The sequence below is a fragment of the Mus caroli genome, unplaced genomic scaffold (genome assembly GCF_978045245.1).
Source record: "Mus caroli unplaced genomic scaffold, Mus_caroli_1 scaffold_8, whole genome shotgun sequence".
Classification (NCBI taxonomy): domain Eukaryota; kingdom Metazoa; phylum Chordata; class Mammalia; order Rodentia; family Muridae; genus Mus; species Mus caroli.
Window position 1 is genome coordinate 130696828 of NW_028227263.1, and position 23907 is coordinate 130720734.

Consider the following 23907-nt stretch of genomic DNA (forward strand, 5'->3'; position numbering starts at 1 on the left):
TCTGACCTATCCAATAGTGTCTGGGTTTGGTGGTTGTTTATTGGATTGAATTCCCTTGTGAGACAGTCTCTGGATGGTCCTTACTTCTGTCTCAGCTCTGAACTTTGTTTGTGTAACTCATTACATGAATATTTTGTTGGCCAATCTAAGAAGGAAGGAAGCATACAAACTTCGGTCTTCTTCTTCAAGAGTTTCATCTGTTTTGTGAATTATATCTTGGCTATTCTAAGTTTCTGGGCTAATATCCACTTATCAGTGAATGCATATTATGTGTGATCTTTTGTGATTGGGTTACTACACTCATGTGGTGTCTCTGGCAAGGATCCACAATGGACAAAAATGTAGATAATAACATAAAGGTACACAACCCCAACTGATATATCTGAAATAAATCCCTACAACCTAAGAGGCTCACAGAAAATGTCACAGAAGAGGGTACAGAGTTCCGCCAAATACCAAGGTTCCTGTTGATACAATATGTCTCTCTTAGACACAACAGGAAAATAGATACATGATCTTTTAACAGCGTAGTTACCTAAAGAAACCAGCATAATGGTACTAGTAGGTATACTAAAGAGGCCAGGGGAAATTCTATATATTTTTACCTTATAAGAAGAAATACTTCATATCAATTTTTACTAAAATATGGAGAATAGCCTGTGTCTGAAGATGAAATCTCCCATTGATTTTTCTAATCTCAACTGCACACCTCAGGATACATCGCATACAAGCTCAAATGTATGAACTCAGTAGGTTGACTATACATGTATGCATATATAAATAGCAACAAATATTAAAGAGATCAAAAATATGGGAAAAGGAGGGAAGGATTTGAGGGGAAGAAGACAGGCAGTTAATGAACTATGAGTTTCTCAAAAGCAACCACTATTAAAAAAAAAAAAAAAAAAGAAATTCCATGGAAAGGTTCTGTATGATCTCTGTAATTTTTCTGCATATTCAAAATCATTCTGAAAGCTAAATTATATTACTAGACATTTTAAATTAACTTGCATTTCTATGTCCTATTAAGTCTTCTTGCGTCACTGATTTGGGGTCATGAACTTGGTCTCACAAATTCTGCAGAATGTTATTTGTACAACTTTAAAATTGCTCAATATAGTAACCTTTGACTGTAGGTGACAATATTAATTTCTCCCCGTCAGTAAATATTTCAAAACACATAAAAGAATGTTAATGATTTTTTACTTGCACTATAAATCTTACCTCTCAGAATTTGATATAAGTTGAATAGGTGTCCTGGGCTGGAATCCTAACATCACCTACAAGAAGCTATTCATGATGTCAGACTATAATTGGTTTGAAGGGATACCTTTTCCTACCAAAATATATCAAAAAGAAATTTTGGAAGATATTCGTAATAAGTTTGTGGTGAAAGAAGAAGACTTGTTGATATTGACTTACCCCAAGTCAGGTAAGGATCATCAGTAAGACTAATTCTGAAATGTATAAGGGAGATTAGTACTTTGATCCTAATTCATTTTGGGTGATGAGTAGAGTGTTCTATATATTAATGTGTAAAATGACTTGTGGGCATGGAGATTTGTGTGTGTTCCACTCAGACTGACCTATGTGGGCAGAGGAGATCAGCTATGGCACCAGAACAATGATAGTGCTCCCTAAAGCAGAATATGCCATTGGTCCCTCTCTCTGTGGAAGAGATAGAAGAGTGAGAGTGGTGAGAATAAATACAAGAAATAACATTAAGAGATAAAGACATGTAAGTGAGGATATGTGGAGGAGAGGACAGTTTCAGGTAAAATTACTATGGACTTTGTCCAGGACATAGAAATAGTCTGAAAACTCAAGAAAGCAAAAAGCAACATCATGGTAGTTTGGGGTATGGATGATATCTGTGTGGAAGAAGCACTGAACTTTGAGTAAGTATTAGGTTGCTGACATTGAAAGGAAAATGACACAGAATTTCCATAGGCAGTGGGAATACAGGGAAAAAGTACCAGACAATAACTCTGAGAAGGAAGCTAGAGAAACATCCACTGACAAATGAGCACATAAGCACAAATCAACTGTGTGTGATAAATATGCACAAGGGAATTGATTCACCTTAAAAAGTAGAAGTACTCAGTCATACACTGGAGCATGGGTGAGTCTCAGTGGCAATGAATTAAATTAAAGGAGGTAGTCTCAGAGGGCATGTGCTATGATTACAACATTCTGAAATATCTGGGATAGTGAAATTCATTCCACCAGAATGTAGAATGGTGTTGGCCCAGGGCTGGAGGAGAAATTCCATTGCCAGGTTTCTGTTTGCTGTGTATAGGGTCTCTGTTTTGCAAAATGAAGTCTAGAATATGATGAGTGAATATACTTTGCACTTATGTCACATGGACATTGTGTACACAAGTCTGTGTGCTTGAAATTGGGCAGCACTGTAAATTGTATGGGCATATATTCTACTTGAGGCTTTTTCACAAGTAATGTTGAAATGAGTAACAGTCACTTTTCCTTTTCATTCAGGAACGAACTGGCTGAGTGAGATTGTCTGCTTGATTCAGACCAAGGGAGATCCGAAGTGGAACCAAACTGTGCCCATTTGGGAACGCTCACCCTGGCTAGAGGCTGATATAGGATATTCTGCAATAATCAATAAGGAAGGACCACGACTCATAACCTCCCATCTTCCCATCCATCTCTTCTCCAAGTCTTTATTCAGTTCCAAGGCCAAGGTCAGTGTCCAGTGATTGAGATTTTCTTTGACTAAACACTCTTTCAACTTATTTTACCTGACAAGTCCTGGAGGTCTTGCTGAAATGTGAAGATGGGATTCTCATGCACTAGGTGATGCTGATGTTTCTTCATCTCAGAGACAGCTCCTTACAGCATGCACTTCTTGGCATCAACAATAGTGTCTTAGTTTGGTTACTGAATACGGGATCCATCCCCAGATAGAGCAGTATCAGTATTGTCTCTCCTTCAGTCTCTGTTCCACAGTTTGTCTCCATCTTTACTCCCATGAGTTTTTTGTCCCCCACCCCTCTAAGAAGGATGGAAGTATCAACACTGGTTATCCTTCTAGAACTTCATGTGGTCTGTGAATTATATTTTGGTTATTCTGACCTACTGGGCTAATGTCCACTTATCAGTGAATGCATACCATTTGAATACTTTTGAGATTGGCTTACCTCACTCAAGATGATATTTTCTATTTCTATTCATTTTCTTATGAATTTCAAGAAGTCATTGTTTTTTATTGATGAGTAGTATGTCATCATGTAAATGTACCACTTTTTCTGTATCCTTTCCTCTGTTGAAGGACATCTGATTTATTTCTAAATTCTGTCTCTTATAAATACGGCTGCTATGAACATAGTTGAGCATGTATCCTTGTTATATGTTGGAGCATCTTTTGGGTATAAACTCAGGAGTGGGTCCTCAGGTAATACTCTGTCCAATTTCCTTAGAAACCACCAGACTGATTTCCAGAGTGGTTGTACCAGCTTGCAATCCCGCCTGCAATAGAGGAGTGTTCCTCTTTTCCATTTGTCTTAATGACAGTGTTCTTTGTCTTACAGAAACTTAGCAATTTTATTAGGTCCCATTTGTCAATTCTTGATCTTAAAGCATAAACCATTTCTATTCTGTTCTGGAAGTTTCCTTTTGGTCCCATGCATTTGAGGTTCTTCCCCACTTTATCTTCTATAAGTTTCAGTGTATCTGGTTTTATGTGTAAGTTCTTGATACACTTGGAGTTGAGCTGTGTAAAAGGAGGTAAGAATGGATCGATTTCCAGTGTTCTACATGGTGACAGCCAATTCAACCAGCATAATTTGTTGAAAATGCTATCATTTTCCCAATGGATGATTTTAGAAGCTTTGCAAAATATCAACTGAACATAGGAGTGTGGGATCAATTTTGGGTTTTCAATTCTATTCCATTAATCTACCTACATTTCATTGTACTAATAGCATACAATTTTTTATCATTATTGCTCTATAATACAGTTTGAGATCAGAGATGGTGATTCATCCAGTACTTTTTTTTTATTGTTGAGGATAATTTTTGCTATCCTTGGGAAGTAGGAGTGGATGATTGGGTCAGGAAACACTTTCATTGAAGCAGGGGCAAGGAGATTGGATTGGGGGATTCCAGGAAGGAGGTGGGAAGCTGAAAAAGATGATAACATTTGAAATGTATATAAAAATATCCAATAAAATATTTTAAATTTCTAAGAGGACTGAGAGAGATGGCTCAGCTGTTAAGAGTACTGGCTTCTTTTGCAAAGGACCTAGGTTCAGTTCCAAACACCCACATGGTGTCTCACAACTCTGCAACTCTTCTCCCAGGGCATCCAACCCCCTTTTACTTAATGTCTGTGGGTTTCTGTCCACATATGGTGAGCAAAAAATAATGTGTGCACTCAGACATGCATAAAGCAATATTTTTGAAGTTAAAAAATATGAGATCTAGAAGAATTGGTACAAAATCTGAAGTTCCTTTTATTAAAAATGATTACTTTGGGGGCTGGAGTGTTGGCTCCAGGGCTAAGAGCAATTACTGCTTTTCCAGAGTTACTGATGTCAATTCCCAGCAACAACATGGTGTCTCATGACCAGTTGTAATGGGATCCAATGCCTTTTGGTATGTCTGAATACCGCGACAGTGTACTCCAATATATAAAATAACAAATCTTTTTTTTTAAATGATGATTTCCTCTCATTTATTTCTTTCATGTTTTGAAATTTTTATAATAAAATATAATTATATACATAATTTTCCCCTACCTTTTTCTCCCTCCAAATACATTAATATATCACTTTTTCCTCTCTTTCATATTTAGTTTATTTTTTCATTGATTCATGCTGCATATATATACATATGCATATGAACATATATATATTCCTAAATATATTCCTATGTTTATGTATTCCTATATAGATATATATTTACATGTTTTTAATGTATACAGTATATATTCCTAAATAAATAAATAATCAATATATTCCTAAATAAATCTGTATATCCCAAATTACTTCAGTACACCATTCTCAGTCACTACAGTATTACTTGTATGTATATTATACAGGCTTGGCATTTGTTGTTGGATAACCAATTGTTATTGTAATCTTTAGAACTGTCGAATCAGTCTGTGATATTTTACACTACTAATGAACTAGTCATTTTGTTGTTCCATTTTTACAAATCAAATAAAATTAGAAAAGGGGAATTATGATTATAGATTTTTCACATGTGTATATTTTTTGCCCACAAAAAATAACAAATGTTTTTAGAAACCCTTAGATATTAGAATATTGCATGTAAATTATGACAGTCAAAAGGTGAGAATAACTGTTGACATTCATTTACATTTTTGTCCATTCTAGGCGATCTATCTCATCAGAAATCCCAGAGATATTCTTGTGTCTGGTTACTTTTTCTGGAGGAACAAAAACGTTGTGAAGAATCCAGGGTCTTTTGGAACTTATTTTGAATGGTTCCTCAAAGGAAATGGTGAGTAATCTATGAAATATAGGAGGTGGGGGAAATTCAGAGACATTTATTTCATTAATTAATTTGTTTATTAATACATATTATATACTATAAATTTATTTATTTATATTATATCACAATATTCAGAACACATCTCCTCTTAATGACCCCTACTCACAGCTCATATCCCCATCGTCTTCTCTTCTGAGAAGGGATAGTTGCCCCTAGGGTACTTCCCTACCATGACACAACAATTCTCCCCAGGACTTGGTGTGTCTTCTCCCATTGAGACAAGACAGGGCAACCCAGATAAAGGAATAGGATCCACAGAGAGGAAACATGTTCATGGAGAGACCCAGCTCCAGTTTTTGGGAGATCTGCTCAAAGACCAAGCTGTACATCTGCTACATATGTGCAGGACCCCTAGATCTAGCTCATGATAGCTTTTTGGTTGGTGGTTCAGTTTCTAAGAGTGATAAAAGGTTCAGGTTGGTTGACTCTTCTGGTCTTCATCTGGAGTTCTTAACCCCGTTGGGTCCCTCAAATCTTTCTCAAATTTTTCCAAAAGACTTCCAGAGCTCTAACTAATGTTTGGCTGTGGACTTATACCTCTCTTTTAATTCAGCTGCTGGGTGGAGTCTCACAGAGTGCACTTATTCTGGGCTCTTGTAGGCATGCATATCAGAGTAATAGTGTCATGGATTTTTTCTTGCCCATGGTGTGTGTCTAAATTTTGGCTAGTCAATAATTGCCCATTTTTTCCATCTCTGCTCCATCTTTGTTTCCGGACATCTTCTGTTTAGGACACATTTGGGGTCAAAGGTTTTCTGAAAGCGTTGCTATTCTTATCCCTCCACTGGGAATCCTATCTGCCTACAGGAGGTGGCATTTCAGGCTTCATGTCACTTACTGTTAAGAGTTTCAGATAGAGTCATCACCATAGAGACTCTGGAGTCTCCCCAGTTCCAGGTCACAGAGTAATTTTTTAAAAAAGACAAAGTGAGAGATAACTTAGGTTGGCCTTGAATTCTCTATATAGCTTGGGGTGATCTTGAAGTGTTGTTCCTTCTTCTGATACCTCTTAAGTTCTAAGTCTAAAAGCACCTACTGTATACTCTACTTATTGGATGCTGGAGCTCAAACCCACAGTTTTATGTATGATACCTAACTTGCCTTCATCTCTAGACTTTTAATATTCTGTAGGCTCCATTTTATCTCTCTACATTCAACAAGTCTATGGGCCCAGGACTCATAATCATTTCAACACTGATTGTGAAGTCTTTCTGTTCTCACACACCACCACAGTACAGGACACAGTCACAGACGGCCCCATGTCATAATATTTAAGTACCATTTGCAGTATCTAGTCTTTACAGACCTAATCTTTATATTGACATCGGTCATCATTTGAGTAAGAAATGGCCCACATAGGCCCCCAGATTTCAACACTTGGTTTCCAAATGGTGGCACTTTTTCAGAATGTTTTATGAGGCACTGACTGGTTGGAAAAAGTATTCCATTCAAGGTGGGCTTTGAGAGAACAAACACTCAAACCAATTTCAGTACACTCCATTTGTTTCCTGAATGTAGTTAAGGAAATGAAATCCCAGGTTTCCCTTCCTATCGTTCTGCCTGACACAAACAAGCTCTCTCTTCCTTAAGTTGCCTTTGATCTTGGTGTTTTATCACAGAACAGAAACATAACAAATGTTGCTTACTTCCTACCATGCTTTTCATTTGTCAATTTTCTTAGTCGTTTTGTAATGGCTTCTTATGCATCTTATATATTAGCCTGATCATCCAGCATTTTCTTAAATGGCATTTTTCTAAATATTATAAATACCAATCTCCGATTTGCCTCTAAAATATTTTCAGAGGTGAGGTAGGGGATTCTTGATACACTGTTTTGATTTATATATTTATTAAAATATATTAATCACGTATAATAAGTGTTTTATTATTGATATTTCCATACAGGTATACAGGGATTTTGATCTCAATAATAGCCCACTTACCATTCTTGCTTTTTTTCCATTCTAGCTGATTTTATTCCTTTTTCCAACTACCTCTTTATTTTTTTTAATCTTTTATGATATATTTTCTTTATGTACATTTCAAATGACATTCCCTTTCCTAGTTTCCCCTCTGAAAATCACATAGACCCACCCTGCTCACCCTGCACACCAACTCACAGAATCCCATTCCAAGTCCTGGTATTTCTCTATACTGGGGCATAGAGCGTTTACAGGCCCAAGGGCCTCTCCTCCCATTGATAACCGACTAGGCCATCCTCTGCTACATATACAGCTATAAGTAACAATCTCCACTATCTGTTTTCTTTGATTGGTGGTATAGTTCCAAGTAATTCTGAGGGTATTGTTTAGTGCATATTAATGTTCATCCTATGGGGCTTCAGACCCTTTCAGCTCCCTGGGTACTTTCATTATCTCCCTCACTGTGGACCTTCTGCTCCAACCAATGGATGACTGTGAGCATCCACTTATGTATTTGCCTGGAACTGGAAGATCTCTCAGGAGACAACTATATCAGGCTCTTTTCACAAAGCTCTTATTGACATCTGTCATAGTGTGTGGGTTTGGTGATGGTTCATGGAATGAATCCCATATTGGGGCAGTCTCTGGATGTCGTTCCTTCAGCCTCTGCTCCGAAATTTGTCTAACTCCTTCTATGGGTATTTTGTTCCTCATTCTAAAAAGGATTCTGAGACTCAGAGCTAATATCCACTTATCAGTGAATTCATATCATGTGTGTTCTTTTGCGATTGGGTTACCTCACTAAGATGATATCCTCCAGATCCATCCATTTGTCTAGAAATTTTGTATTTTTTAAATTTTTATCATATATTTTCTTCAATTATATTTCAAATGCTATCCCGAAACTCCACTATACCCTCCCCCAGCCCTGCTCACCTACCCACCCACTCCCACTTCTTGGCCCTGGTGTTCCCCTGTACTAGAACATATAAACTTTACACGAAGAAGGGGCCTCCCTTCCCAATGATGGCCAACTAGGCCATCTTCTGCTACATATGCAGCTAGAGACATGAGCTCTGGGGATACTGGTTACTTCATATTGTTGTTCCACCTATAGGGCTGCAGACCCCTTCAGCTCTGTGGGTACTTTCACTAGCTCCTCCATTGGGAGCCCTATGTTCCATCCAATAATGACTGTGAGCATCCACTTCTGTATTTGCTAGGCACTGACATAGCATAGTACTTAGGTATATAATACTGCAGACTTAGAAGCACACTTAAGTGCACACTACTATATACTTAGATATATAATACTACATCCTTAGGTATATGCTATTGTGTAGTTAGGTATATATTCCTACATACGTAGATATATACTACTAAAAGTAGTTGAACATCTGTGCTCATTTCAACTCTACCCAAAATAGCCAGGTTCAGCCTATGTGCCCATCAACTGAAAAACAGATAATGAAATTGTGATGTGTGTACACTACAGAATGAAATTTCATTCAGGTATAAAAATAACACTTGAGTTTCTTTGGAAAGTAGATACAATTGGAAAATATACTTAATGAGGTAACCTAGGCACAGATAGACAAATAGTATTTGTTGTTAGTCATAAGAGTATCCTACATAACTTCTTATTGTGTTTAAATCAAAGTGCATATAAAGGACAGAAATCAGCAAGGAGACATTAGAAGAACAAGAAAGAGACATTCCCAAATACTTTAATATGAGAGTGAAGGAATGAATATAAGAGTGGGGTGGTATATGCAAAGATAGGGTTGTAAGATGAAGGATATAATTAATCAAAACAAGAATATATGAAAATGCCTTATGGAAACTCACATGTTTGGAAGCTCATTAATATACTAGTCAAGATACCTTATACAGGTAGAAAAAACTGCCTGTAGAAGTCATAGCTTGTTAAATGAAAGCTCCATTGCTGGTGTTGGAAGACATCCCTCCCTAGGAGTTTTTGCCTGGAAAATGCCCGAGGATTCAAATAATATGAGCAATTGTCACTGTTGTCAGCTGCCCATCAAAAAGTAGTTGGTAAGACACTATTGCTACAGACATCCTTATGTGCTTGTCATGGGACATGAAGGAAGAATGCTGGGAGTCAGCTGCACTGTGCCTTCCTGCTGAATAGCCCTCACAGTGTCAGTCAGGATGTTATTAGGAGATTGTCATTAACACTTACTCAGCTGTGGACACTGTCATCTATACTTCAACCATCTTCACAACATATGCTTAATAATAGCTATTGTGTTCTGGGGTTAAACAGTCATTTTTTTTTTATTTTCATTGAGAAGATTTCACATCATGTTTATTCAACATGGTTAAATATCCACATTTTGGAGGGAATAGATCATAGTGTTGAAGCTGCCATTGTTATTCTGGTAAATATATATGATGTGAACATCAACTTGTCTTCTAAATAATCATAATTTTCTGCTAACATATCTCTACCATCACCTTGATGTAAAAATGCTTCTTGTAATAGGCAATGGTAATTTCAGACTAGCCAAAACTCAAAACTAGCCAAAGTGCTGAGAATAAGTACCCTTTTAGTGCTCACCATAAATGAGACATCAATAGCCCATAGTATAAATTTAGGAAACATCAAGGAAGAAGGTATGATATAAGAACCTAAAGATGGGATAGAATGATGTGGAACATTGATTTGTAGATATGATTTGGCCACAGCACTCTTGGACTCATATTATCTCTGATTACTGCTCAAAACTTCCAAAAGGTGATCCCTTCAATATCCTATCAAGGAGAGAGGAGATGGTCACAAACCCCTTACCCATTTCTTGAGGATTTATAGGCAATTATTAGTAGATAGGAGCAGTGCTCATGAGATCTTCCACTTTCCAGCCTCTATATCATGTTAGTGGCTTCTGATGGAGAGAGGTTATTTTTTAAGTAGATTAGCTATTGATAAGGTACCCATGTTAATAAAAATGACTCCTTTCCTATATTCCAGTAACAAACACACACACATGCACACACAGACACACATACACACACACACACACACACACACGCACACAAAGAAAAGGAATATGAAAGTAGAAAGGAGAGGTAGTAAAACTTCTTGAGTTCCTTATATATATTGGATATTAGCCCCCTATCTGCTTTAGGATTGGTACAGATCTTTTCCCAATCTATTGGTTGCCTTTTGGCTTTATTGACAGTGTCCTCTGCCTTACAGAAGCTTTGCAATTTTATGAGGCCAAATATGTTAATTCTTGATAATACAGCACAATCCATTGGTGTTCTGTTAAGAATCTTTCTCCAGTGCCCATATCTTCAAGGCTCACCCCCAATTTCTCCTCTATAAATTTCAGTGTCTCTGCTTTTATGTGGAGCTCGTTGATCCACTTAAACTTAAGCTTTGTGCAATGAGACAAGAATGGGTCAATCAGCATTATTCTACATGCTAACCACCAGTTGAGCCAACACCATTTTTTGTAGATGCTGTTTCCTTTCCACTTGATGTTTTTGCTCTCTTGTCAAAGATCAAGTGACCATAGTTGTGTGGGTTCATCTCTGAGACTTCAATTCTGTTCCATTGATCTACCTCTCTGTCACTGTACCAGTACCATGCAGTTTTTAATCACAATTGCTTTGTAGTAAAGATGAAGTCAGGGATTGTGATTCCACAAGAGGTTCTTTTATTATTGAGAATAGTATTGGCTATCCTAAAATTTTTGTTATTCCAGATGAATTTGAAAATTGCCCTTTCTAACTGGGTGAAGAATTGAGTTGGAATTTTGATGGGGATTGCATTTAACCTGTAGATTGCTTTTGGCAAGATAGCCATTTTCACTATATTAAGCGTGCCAATCCATGAGCATGGGAAATGATTCCATCTTCTGTGATTTTCATTGAATTCTTTCTTCAGAGACTTGAAGTTCTTATCCTACAGATCTTTCACTTCTTTAGATAAAAACACACCAAGGTATTTTATACTATTTCTGACTATTTTGAAGGGTGTTAGTTCCCGATTTTTTTTCTCAGCCTGTTTATCCTTTGTCTAGAGACAGACCACTGATTTGTTTGAGTTAATTTCATGTCCAGTTACTGCACTGAAGTTGTTTATCAGGTTTAAGAGTTCTCTGGTGGAATTTTTAGGGTCATTTAGATATACTATCATATCATCTACAAATAGTGATATTTTGACACCTTCTTTTCCATTTATATTCCTTTGATCTTCATTTGTTGTCTAATTGCTCTAGACAGACTTCAAGTACTATATTGAACAGGTAGGGAAAGAGTGGGCAGCATTGCCTAATACCTGATTTTAGTGGGATTGCTTCCAGTTTCTCAACATTTAGTTTGATTGTGGCTATTGGTTTGCTATATTGCTTTTAGTATGTTAAGGTATGGGCCTTGAATTCCTAATCTTTCCAAGACTTTTATCATTAAGGGGTGTTAGACTTTGTCGAATGTTTTCTGAGCATTCAATTAGATGATCTTTTTTTTAATTTGTTTATATAGGGGATTATGTTGACAGATTTCTGTATATTGAACCATCCTTGCATCCCTGGGATGAAGCCTACTTTATCATGAAGGATGATGGTTATGATGTTTTCTTGGATTCGGTTTGCTAGAATTTTATTAATTTTGCATGGATATTCATAAGGGAAATTGGTCTAAAGTTCTCTTTCTTTGTTGGGACTTTATATGTTTTGGGTATCAAAGTAATTCTGGCTTTATAGAATGTACTGGGTAGAGTACCTTCTGTTTTTATTTTGTGGCATAATTTGAGGTGAGTTGGAATTAGGTCTTCTTTAAAGTTCTGATAGAACTCTGCACTAAACCCATCTGGTCCTGGGCTTTTTTTGTTTGTTTGTTTGGGAGACTATTAATGACTGCTTCTATTTCTTTAGGAGAAATGGGATTGTTTAGGTCATTAATCTGAACCTGATTTAACTTTGGTACCTGGCATCTGTCTAGGAAATTGTCCATTTCATCCAGGATTTCCAGTTTTGTTGAGTATAGACTTTTGTTGTAGGATCTGAGGATTTTTTGGATTGCCTCAGATTCTGTTGTTATATCTCCCTTTTTATTTCTGATTTTGTTAATTAGGATACTTTCCCTGTGCCTATAATTAGTCTAGCTAAGGGTTTATGTATCCTGTTGATTTTCTCAAAGAACCAGCTCTTGATTTGGATAATTCTTTGTATAGTTCTTTTTGTTTCCACTTGGTTGATTTCAGCCATAAGTTTGATTATTTCCTTCCACTCACTAATCTTGGGTGATTTTGCTTCCTTTATTTCTATAGGTTTTAGGTATGCAGTTGAGCTGCTAGTGTATGCTCATTTCAGCTTCTTTTTGGAGAAACTCAGAGCTATGACTTTTCCTTGTAGGACTGCTTTCAATGTGTCCTATAAGTTTGGGTATGTTGTGGCTTCATTTTCATTAAAATCTAAATAGTCTTTAATTTCTTCCGTTATTTCTCCCTTGACCAAGTTATCATCACATAGAGTGTTCTTCAGCTTCCATGTGTATGTGGGTTTTCTATTATTTATGTTGATACTGAAGATCAGCCTTAGTCCATGGAGATATGATAGAGTATATGGAATTCATTCTATATTTTTTGTATCTGCTTAGGCCTGTTTTGTGACTGATTATATGGTCAATTTTGGAGAAGGTAGCATGACATGTTGAAAAGAAGGTATATCCTTTTATTTTTGGATGAAGTGTGTATAGATAGCAGTTAAATACATTTGTTTCATAGCTTCTGTTAATTTCACTGTGTCTCTATTTAGTTTCTGTTTTCAGGATCTGTCCATTGATGAGAGTGGGGTGTTGAAGTGTCCCACTATTATTGTGAAAGTTATAATGTGTGCTTTGAGTTTTAGCTAAGTTTCTTTAATGAATGTGGATGCCCTTGCATTTGGAGCATAGATGTTTATAATTTAGAGTTCATCTTGTAAATTTTACCTTTGATGAATAAGAAGTGTCCCTCCTTATCTTTTTTGAGAACTTTAGTTTGAAAGTCCATTTTGAGTTGAAGGTGAGGAATTCTCAATTCTTCCTGCACCATGCTTACATAAATACTTCCATATTCCTGCCTTGATGATAATGGACTGAACCTCTGAACCTGTGAGCCAGCCCCAATTAAATGCTCTTCTTATAGGAGTTGCCTTAGTCATGGTTTCTGTTCACAGCAGTAAAATCCTAACTAAGATACCCTGTGCTGATCCCATTCCAATATGTAGCTTCTGTTTGAGGACTAAAGAGTCAAATTGTGAAAAGAAACCAGAAGAACTTGTTTCTTGTGCTGATTGTGGCAACAGTGGATACCCATCCTGTCTGAAGTTTTGTCCTGAATTAACCACAAATGTGAAGGCCTTGAGGTGGCAGTGCATTGAGTGCGGGACATGCAGCACATGTCAAGTCCAGGGCACAAATGCAGATAATATGCTCTTTTTGTTATTCCTGTGATAGAGGATACCATACGGAGTGTTGTGACCCACCACTTTACAGAGTGATAAAGGTCTGTAACCAGTGATGAAGTATCCATGAGTGCATTCACAGGAATGGGGTCACCTGATACTAAAATTAAAATAAGCATCAAAAAAGAAAGTACAGAAGTAAGTCTGATGGGAAACAAGGATATCCCGACTGAAGAGGATCTGGAAATTTTTAAGCAGGCCCAGGACTGTCTTGGGGGAAAATAGAGTGTGAAAGTGGAGTGGAAGACTGTGGTCACTACCCCTCAGTAATAGAGTTCAGAAAATATGAAATCCAAACCTGGTATTCCTTGCCTTACCCACTGGAATATGCAAGATTACCAAAATTTTACCTGTGTGAATTCTGTCTTAAATATATGAAGAGTGAAAATATTTTGCTAAGACACTCAAAGAAGTGTGGATGGTTTCGTCCTCCAGCAAATGAGATTTACTGAACAAAAGGCCATTCAGTATTTGAGGTTGATGGGAATATGAGTAATATGTATTGCCAAAACCTTTGCTTGTTAGCCAAGCTATTCCTGGACCACATTGTATTATGATGTTGAGCCATTCCTTTTTAATGTCCTTACAAAAAATGATGAAAAAGGCTGTCATGTGGTTGGATACTTCTCCAAGGAAAATCTCTGCCAGCAAATGTATAATGTGGCCTGCATAATAATCATACCCCAGCACCAAAGGCAGGGATTTGGATGCTTTCTCCTTGATTTCAGCTATTTGCTTTCTCGAAGAGAAGGCCAAGCAGGGTCTCCCGAAAAGCCACTCTCTAACCTGGGCTGGCTCTCCTACCTGGCCTACTGGAAAAGTGTCATCTTGGAATACCTCTACCACCACCAGGAGATGCACATCAGCATCAAGGTCATTAGCAGAGCCACAGGTATGTGCCCACATGTCATTGCCACCACTATGCAGCACCTCCATATGATTGATGGAGAGATGGCAGGTTTCTCATCATTAGAAGGGAAAAGTTGATATTGAGCCACATGGAAAAGCTGAAGAACTGTTCCTGACCAAATGTACTTGATCCAGAGAATCTAAGATGGAGTCTAATTTTAATTTCTAATGCTGTGGTTTCTGTGGAAGAGGGAGAAACTGAAAGGAGGCTGAACGACTAATGGATAAGCCAGCTTCTGGGAGAAGAAGGAGAAAAGGATCCTGTTGTCTAGAGATACCAGTAGGCAATCGTCTGCAAAAGTACAATAAAAAGAATAAATACCTGCATTCTCCAGAGAGGCGACCAGTGGCCGGGGAGAGAGGACAGTTGTTAGAGCTGTCCAAAGAGAGCAGTGAGGAAGAGGAAGAGGAGGTAGAAGATGACTAGGAAGAGGAAGAAGATGAGTAAGAGGAGAAGAGCATTCAGACAGCTCCCACACGGTTGACTAAGCCACAGTCAGTTTCCATTAAAAGAAAGAGGACTTTTGTAGTAAAGAAGAAAAGAGGTCATAAATGCAGGAGGATCAACAGCAGTGTAACCACTGAGACCATTTCCAAGAGGACAGAAGTGCTAAATGAGCCCTTTGACAACTCAGATGAGGAGAGACAAATGCTGCAGCTGGAGCCTACCTGTGGGATCCCAGTGGAGGAGGGGGACAGGAAGCCAGTTCTGACGAAAGCATTCCAACATCAGCCAGGGAAGAAAAGGCAGACAGAGGAAGAGGAAGGAAAAGACAATCATTTCTTCAAAAACACTGCCCTTTGTAGAAAAGATGTAGATAATGATGCAAAACACTTGAAAGAAGGCAGCAAAGACAATCCTGAGCCTCTAAAGTGCAGACAAGTGTGACTAAATGGAGAGAAGCAAGGGCTCTCCAAGTGGAAGCAAAGCAAGGAGAGGAAGATGGGGTTCAAGCTGAATCTGTATGAGAAGAATAGGAAGAGGAAGAAGGAGGAGGAGGAGAAAATTGGAAAAAATATATTTTTTTAAATTTCTCCATCAGTTATGACAAGTAGCCATGCTAGATATACTACTCTGACATGTAAATAGTTAACTTTTAGAACTTGAAATACTGATTTCCAGACTTCCTTCCCTTTAGAATTGTTAATGAGTCTCTTTTTCTGAGATGCCTACCTTTATATTTGGCTTAGCAGATCTCTCACTGATTTTTATTTACTTTCTTTGTTTACACAGTCATGAACAAGAATAAATGTATAGGCCATGGCTTTTTGGCCTTCATTTAGATTTTTCCTCCATTTATCCTTCTCATGATCCCACTAAGTAAGGAATGGTGCTGCCCAAAATATACATTATCCTTCTATATCATCAATTAACAATTAGGACAATGTTTAAATGCATACACACATGCCAATGGTATCTACATTATTTCTCATTAAGTCTGTCTTCTGGGGGTATTTATAGATTGAATCCAGTTTCCTATTTCTTTTTTCCTTTAATGATACTTTCTTTATTATTATCTGGGTTGTATGTGTGCATAGTGTCTGTGTGGATACACACATGTCACAGAACATCAGTGATGACTTGAGGGCAACTTTGTGGAGTCAATTATTTCCTTCTAATTTATTCAGGTTACAGAAAATGAGATCTCCTCATAAGGCTTATATGATAAACACTTTTATACCTTAAGCCATAAAACAATCCCTTCATTCCCCTTTGTAAATCTATTCATTTCATTTAAAATTTTGAATTTGTGTTAATTTCTACTTTTCCTTGTTCAATAAAGTTGCTCATATCTTTCTTTTAAAAGTGATACCATTAGGAGCCGGAGAGAAGGCTCAGTGATCTATAGTACTGGCTGCATTTTTAGAGGACTAGAGTTTGGTTCCCCACACTCACACCCCTGCGTAGGTCATGATTTCCTATAACTCCAGATTCAGAGTAACTGACATCCTCCTCTCTCCTTTGCAAATATAACCACACAGACATGCAATCTCACAAACATCACATAGGCATATATAAAACTAAAAAATAAAATAAATCTTTATTAATGACTTCATTAACTTCAACTTTCTAGGGCTTACTATTCTCTCTGAATCCCCATGTTTACAGTTCTAAATTGAGGTATTCTTTTCATTGATCTTCTTTCTAACAGGCTACAAAACTAATGTTCTTTGAGTAAACTCACTATATCTGTGATCATTGTATAAAATGTCTTTAAATATATCTTTTAACTGTTTGATAACTCCATACAATGCGTTTTTATCACATTCATTCCCTTTCCTGATTCCTCCGGTATACTGCTCTAATTCCATAAGCACCCAACTTTGTATATTATCTTTTTAAGATTTAGGTTTTTTATGTCTAGGTGCCTTTTATCTGCATGTATGTATGTGGATCAAAATGAGAGCATTTCCCATAGTGGCCAAAAGTATAAATTGTCTTCTAGAACTGAAGTTACAGAAAATAGTGAGTTACCATGTTGGTACTGGAAACTGAACCAACATCTTCTGTGGGAGCAGCAAGTGTTCCAAAATCCTGAGCCATCTCTCCAGTCCTATTGCTTTTTAAAACCATCCATTCCAATTAATTCTGCCTATACATTTTTGGGTGTATGAATATTCACTGTAGTTGAATAAACACTCATAAATAAACTGACTTTCTTCAGGAAGTTATCAATCACTAGTAGTTCCTCATACTTGGCACATCATGACCAACCTCTTGCTCCATGCCGGGACTCTGTCTGGCTTAAGCTTACACAGGTCTTGCATATACTGTCACAACTGCTGGGTTCATGTGTCCAACTGCAGTGAAGTGCTCAGAAAACACTGTTTTAGTGAAGTCATCCACCACCTCTGCCTCTATAATATTGCACATCCACATCCAAAATGATCCCTGAACATTGGAGCAAAAGGTTTAATATAGAAGCCAATTTTAGTGCTTACTACTCCCTTACAAACACACACAAGGTCTCTCCCTTACAAACACACACACACACACACACACACACAGAGAGAGAGAGAGAGAGAGAGAGAGAGAGAGAGAGAGAGAGAGAAACAAAAACACACACACAAAGGTGCCTTATCCCCTTTACTAATTTTGTTGATGTGATTATTAATGATGTCATATAGCTTTGATTTATACATCTATTAGATTTCTGCCAGTAGGTTGCTGTACTGATGGGAATCTTTCTTTCCAACACCATATAAAATACTGTTCTCCCATCTCTGTTATCAAATATTTCTGTTGACTTCATATACCTCAGCAGGAGGCTGGTACTTACAGAAATCACCTCTGGATTGCTGTATTGGTGTGATAGATTTCCCCCAGCACACACCTCTGTCCTTGCACCTTGGCAGTAGAATATCTCATGGCATCAATGGTAAATCTGTGTGGTAATGAGTTTGATAATGAACTTGATTTCATCAGTTCTCTATTTGTGTATTAACCTCAAACATCATGTTTAATGCTATAAATACAGACTACTTACATTTTTCTTAGTGAAGCTTTCTGCTGCTGCTTTCAGAAAATGAAGACAGTCAAGCAGACCCTGTGTTAGTGCTTTGTAATTGACACTCTATTTCTCCCTGCACACAGTCATATATGGATCATGGTTTGAGCATGTCCGTGGCTGGCTATCCATGAGAGAATGGGACAACTTCTTGGTACTATACTATGAAGACATGAAAAAGGTGAGCTTACAGTTATCACTCATTTACGAACAAGAACCTATTATTGAGGAACATTACTGAGAACTGTGATTGGTTTGTTTGTTTTGACTTTTATAAAAATTATCACCTGAAAGAAGTGAACTTTATTTTATTTTATTTATTTATTTATTTATTTATTATGTATTTTTGCTCCTGTTTTATTTTCTTTTAAATGTAACAGTTGAAATTTTGGAATTGTATATTTTTATTAAGCTAATAAAATATATTTTAAAATATGTAACTCAGTATTAGCATTTTTACTTTATTTTCCTAATTTTTTATAATTAAAGAATTAATTTATTTTTTACACTCCATATTTTATTCCCCCTTCCCATCCATCATCCTACACTTCCAACATCCCATACCTCCTATCCACTGCATGTTTCTCCACGCCCACGCAACCTGACTGGAAAATACCCTAGGGCCTCCAGTCTCTTGAGAGTTAAGTGCATCATCTCTGAATGAACACAAGCCTGGAAGTCCTCTACTGTATGAGTGTTGGGGGCCTTATATCAGCTGGTTTATGCTTCTTTCTTTGTGGTCCAGTGTTTGAGATATCTCAGGGGCCCAGATTAATTGAGACTGCTGGTCCTCCTAAGGGTAGCCCTACTCCTCAGCTTCTTTCAGCTGTCCCTAATTCAACAACAGGGGACAGCTGCTTCTGTCCATTGGTGGGTGCAAATATCTTCATCTTACTCTTTCAGTTGCTTGTTGGTTCTTCTAGAGTGAGGTCATGCTAAGTCCCTTTTTGTGAGCACTCAATAGCCTCAATAATAGTGTCAGGCCTTGGGAACTCCACTTGAATTGGAGCCCACTTTGGGTCTGTTGCTGGACCTTCTTTTCCTCAGGTTCCTCTCCATTTCCATCGGTAATTCTGTCATAAGGGAGCAATTATGGGTTATAGTTATGACTGTGGGATGGGCCCACTCTCCCTCATTTGATGCTCTGTCTTACTGATGGAGGTAGGCTCTATGAGTTCGCTCTCACTAATGACTGGCGTTATCATCTAAGTTCCTTCCCTTTGAGTCCTAAGAGGCTCTCACCTTTCAAGTCTCCAGTGTATTCTGCAGGGTCCCCCCAACCTCCTAGTTCCAGCGGATGCCTGTTTCCAGTCTTTCTGCTGGCCATCAGAGTTTCAGTCTTTTCTCTTTACCCAATAACAGATCAGGAACCCTGTTCCACCTCACTCCCCCATTCCATTTCCCTCTGAGATTTCTCCTCCCTTCCCAGTTGTGAATGCTTTCTTCTCCCTCCCAAGTGGGACTGAGGCATCCTCACTTGGGCACTTCAATTTGTTGGCCTTTTTGTAGTTCTGTGAACTGTATATTTGGTACCTGTACGCATTTTTTTTTTTTTTTGGTTACCATCCACTTATTAGTGAACATTAACATTTTTAAATGAATCAAAAAATTTACAGTAATTTATTATAGTTAAAAGCCTCTTGAATTTGTATGATATCTTTGGAAGTTAAAAGTAATACACACTCAGTCACTTTTTGAAATATATTTGGAACTTTAAACATGATAGAAGTAGAAAAAAATCTGTAATGAAATCCTCTATGAAATGAAATTGTGACAAGTTCCTGATTAGACAGAAACAGATCCATCGCCAAGAGAAAATACACAGTGTACCTGTGGCTTCATAGAATGAATTAGTGTTCCTTCTCTTTCTATGTTGTGGAATAATTTGAAGAGTACTTGTATTAGGTCTTCCTTGAAAGTCTGATAGAATTCTCCACTAAACCCATCTGGTACTGGGATTTTTTTTGGCTGGCAGAATTTTATTGACTGCTTCTAATTCTTTAGGGGTTATGGGACTGTTTACATGGTTTAACTGATCCTGTTATAACTTTGGGATCTGGTATCTGTCTAGAAAATTGTCCATTTCATCTAGATTTTCCAGTTTTGTTGCATATAATCTTTTGTAGTAACATTTGATTTTTTTTTAATTTCCTCATTTTCTGTTGTTATATCTCCCTTTTCATTTCTGATCTTCTTAATTTGGATACTGTCTCTTTGCCCTCTGATTAGTCTGGCTAGAGGCCTATCTTAATCTTGTTGATTTTCTCAAAGAATCAGCTCCTGGTTTTGTTGATTCTTTATATAGTTCTTTTTGTTTCCACTTGGTTGATTTCATCCCTGAGTTTGATTATTTCCTGTTGTCTACTCCTCTTGTGTATATTTGTTCCTTTTTGTTATAGAGATTTTAGATATGCTGTCAAGCATCTAGTGTAAACTTTCTCCAGTTTCTTTTTGGAGGCACTCAGAGCTAGGAGTTTTCCTCTTAGGACTGCTTTCATTGAGTCTTATGAATTTAGGTATGATGTGATTTCATTTTTATTAAATTCTAAAATTTCTTTCATTTCTTTCTTTATTTCTTCCTTGACCAAGTTATCATTGAGTAGAGTGTTGTTCAACTTTCATGTGTATGTGTGCTTTCCTTTCTTTTTTTTTTCTTGGTATTGAATTCCAGCCTTAATCCATGGTGATCTGATAGGATACATGGGAATTTTTTCTATCTTGTATCTGTTGAGTCCTGTTTTGTGACCAATTATATATGGTCAGTTTTGGAGAAGATATCATGAGATCCTGAGATGAAGGCATATTATTTTGCTTTAGGAAGAAATGTTCTATAAATACCTGTTAGATCCATTTAGTTCATAACTTCTATTAGTTTCACTGTGTCTCTGTTTAGTTCCTGTTTTTGTGATCTGTCTATTGCTGAGAGTGGGGTGTTGAAGTCTCCCACTATCATTGTGTGGGATACAATATATGTTTTGGGCTTTGCAAAGTTTCTTTTATGATTGTGGCTGCCCTTCCATTTGGAGCATAGATGTTCAGAATTGAGAGTTCATCTTGATAGACTTTTTTCTTTGACCAGTATGAAGTTTCCTTCCTTATTTTTTTGATAACTTTTGGTTGATATTTGGTTTTATCCAATATTAGAATGGCTACTCTAGCTTGTTTCTTAGGATAATCTGCTTGGAAATTTGTTTCCAACATTTTATTCTGAGGTAGTGTCTATCTGTGTCACTGAGGTGTGTTTTCTGTATGCAACAAAGTGCTGGGTCCTGTTTGCATATTTAGTCTATTAGTCTATATCATTTATTGGGAATTAATTCCATTGATGTTAAAAGATATTAAGGATAAGTGTTGAACGATTACTTTCTGGCTTTTTCTAGGGTGTAGTTTCCCTCCTTCTGTGTGTGTTTTCCATCTATGATTCCTTGTATAGCTGGATTTGTGGAAAGATTTGTGTAAATTTGTCCTTGTCATAGAATATCTTGTTTTATCCATCTATAGTAATTGAGAATTTTGCTGAGTATAGTAGTCAGTGCTGGGATTTGTGTTTTCCTAGGGTATGTAGGAGATCTACGCAGGATCTTCAAGCTTTCATATTTTCTGGTGAGAAATCTTGTGAAATTCTGATAGGCATCCCGTTATAAGTTACTTGACTTTTTCCTTAATGCTTTTAATATTCTTTCATTGTTTAGTTCATTTGGTGTTTTGATTATTATGGGACTGGAAAAATTTCATTTCTGGTCCAGTCTATTTGGATTTCTGTAGGCTGCCTGTATGTTCATGGGCATCTATTCAGAGGACAGAACTTTAATTATGAAAATGCTTCCATAATATCAGGCTGTAGGCAAATCTGCAAGGCACTTTCTTAGTCATTGATTGAAGATGGAGAGCCCAGCCTCTTGTGAGAGTTGCCCTCTTTTAGTTCTTTTAGAAAACTGGTTGCCTAAGTAAGGTAACCCACTCCGAAAGAACACACATGGCATGTCCTCACTGATACCTGCATATTAGCCCTGAAGTACTGAATACCCAAGACACAAATCACAGACAATATGAAGCACAAGAAGAAGAAAGACCAAAGTATGGATGCTTCAGTCCTTCCTAGAAGGGGGATCAAAACATTCATGGGAAGTGATACATAGACAAAGTTTGGAGCAGAATCCAGTGACTGTCCCATCCAGTGACTGAATTCCTCCAATGGTGAAAAATGCTGTGTAAGTGTAAGCCAAATGATGTGTGATAAAGTGTAAACTATAACATTGAAGTGAGACAAGTCAAACCAAAAAAAGTAAAAGAATCTTATTGAAAGCATGAGGATCAGAAACACACTCCTTTACTCCCTCAGGATTCTCATGAAAACACTTAATTTTTGGCAATGTTATAGACACGGTGTATGTGGGAAAGAACCATCCAAGGTTTGTCCATGCTGCTTCAGTCTCTAAGAGTTCATATTTCTTGGTGCACTCGATTTTCTCTTTCTTTTACAGTCTTACAGCTTCTTCTTCTGCTGCTGCTACTGTTGCTTCTTCTTCTTCTTCTTCTTCTTCTTCTTCTTCTTCTTCTTCTTCTTCTTCTTCTTCTTCTTCTTCTTCCTCCTCCCCCTCTCCCTCTCCCCCTCCCCTCCCCTTTCATTCTTATACTTATTCTGGGTTCTCTGAGATCTGGAAAGAGGGATTTGATGGAGATATCCATTTATGATGTATCACTCTCTATAATGTATGGCTGTAAGATCCTATATTTGTCTCCATCTACTACAAGAGGAAGTTTCACTAATAATGTGTAAAGAAGGCACTGTTATATGCATATATCAGAATATCATTAGGACTCATTTTGAGAGTATTTTTTTCTTTTTCCATTTTAAGAACATTATTTGGTCTCAGGTCCTTGGTCACCAAACAGTTTAGCATATGAGCTCCATCTCATGCAATAGGACCTAAGTCAAATCAGTTCTTTTTTCCTTATTCCTATAAGTTTTGAGCCACTAGTTATCTAACTTGTCTCAAAAGTAGTAAGTACCCACTATAGATAGAAACATTTGTGTCTAGTATTGTGTATATATTTCTCCTTGTGGAGCATGCACAGTGCCTTTCTATATTAAGACACTAGGATGTGAGAGTGAAGGTTCTCTGTAGGGACAATCTTGACATTTTCACATTCAGTATTTTGTATTGGTGTAGTCTATAGCAATATGGGGCTTGCTGTCAATCTATAGAGGGCAATTTATACTCCTAGTAAAAGTGTGGTGGTTTTGTTTTTGTTTTTGTTTTTGTTTTTTGAGAGGAAGTCCCATGGGGTCCATTTGACCAACAACTCAATTAATTGTGACCCAATTCTAGTAATGGAATTTTTCATTCTTTTTTCTTCCTGACATGACATGGGCATTATTTGGGGATTTCACTTTGATTTACCTTCACATGTGCATAGATTTTAGGAAGTTTCCACTGTACTGGGTTTCAATACCTTTCTCAAACAACTCTTAATTTTACCTGTCTCTCCCTGTACTCCCTTCCACAACCCCCTTTCCTTTGCCCTTTCCTACTTGACTACCCCCATCCTAGC

The 23907-nt window shown here is 37.3% G+C and overlaps 1 protein-coding gene and 1 pseudogene across 7 annotated transcripts in view; both read left to right on the forward strand.

Annotated features, from left to right (window-relative positions):
* The first annotated feature begins 1208 nt into the window (after positions 1-1208).
* Positions 1209-23907, forward strand: part of LOC147003540 (sulfotransferase 2A2-like) — a 64796-nt gene continuing 42097 nt past the window's right edge. For 4 of the 7 annotated variants that reach the window (XM_085842194.1, XM_085842197.1, XM_085842195.1 and 1 more), the window contains exons 1-4: positions 1210-1432; positions 2497-2705; positions 5361-5487; positions 18438-18532. In XM_085842194.1, the coding sequence (XP_085698320.1) occupies positions 1297-1432; positions 2497-2705; positions 5361-5487; positions 18438-18532 (567 nt within the window). In that variant the 5' untranslated portion in view covers positions 1210-1296. Of the gene's footprint in view, positions 1433-2496; positions 2706-5360; positions 5488-18437; positions 18533-23907 lie in introns of all 7 variants that reach the window. The other 3 variants (XM_085842193.1, XM_085842192.1, XM_085842191.1) reach the window with 1 other exon arrangement.
* On the forward strand, positions 9951-18429 carry LOC147003541 (histone acetyltransferase KAT6B pseudogene; annotated as a pseudogene).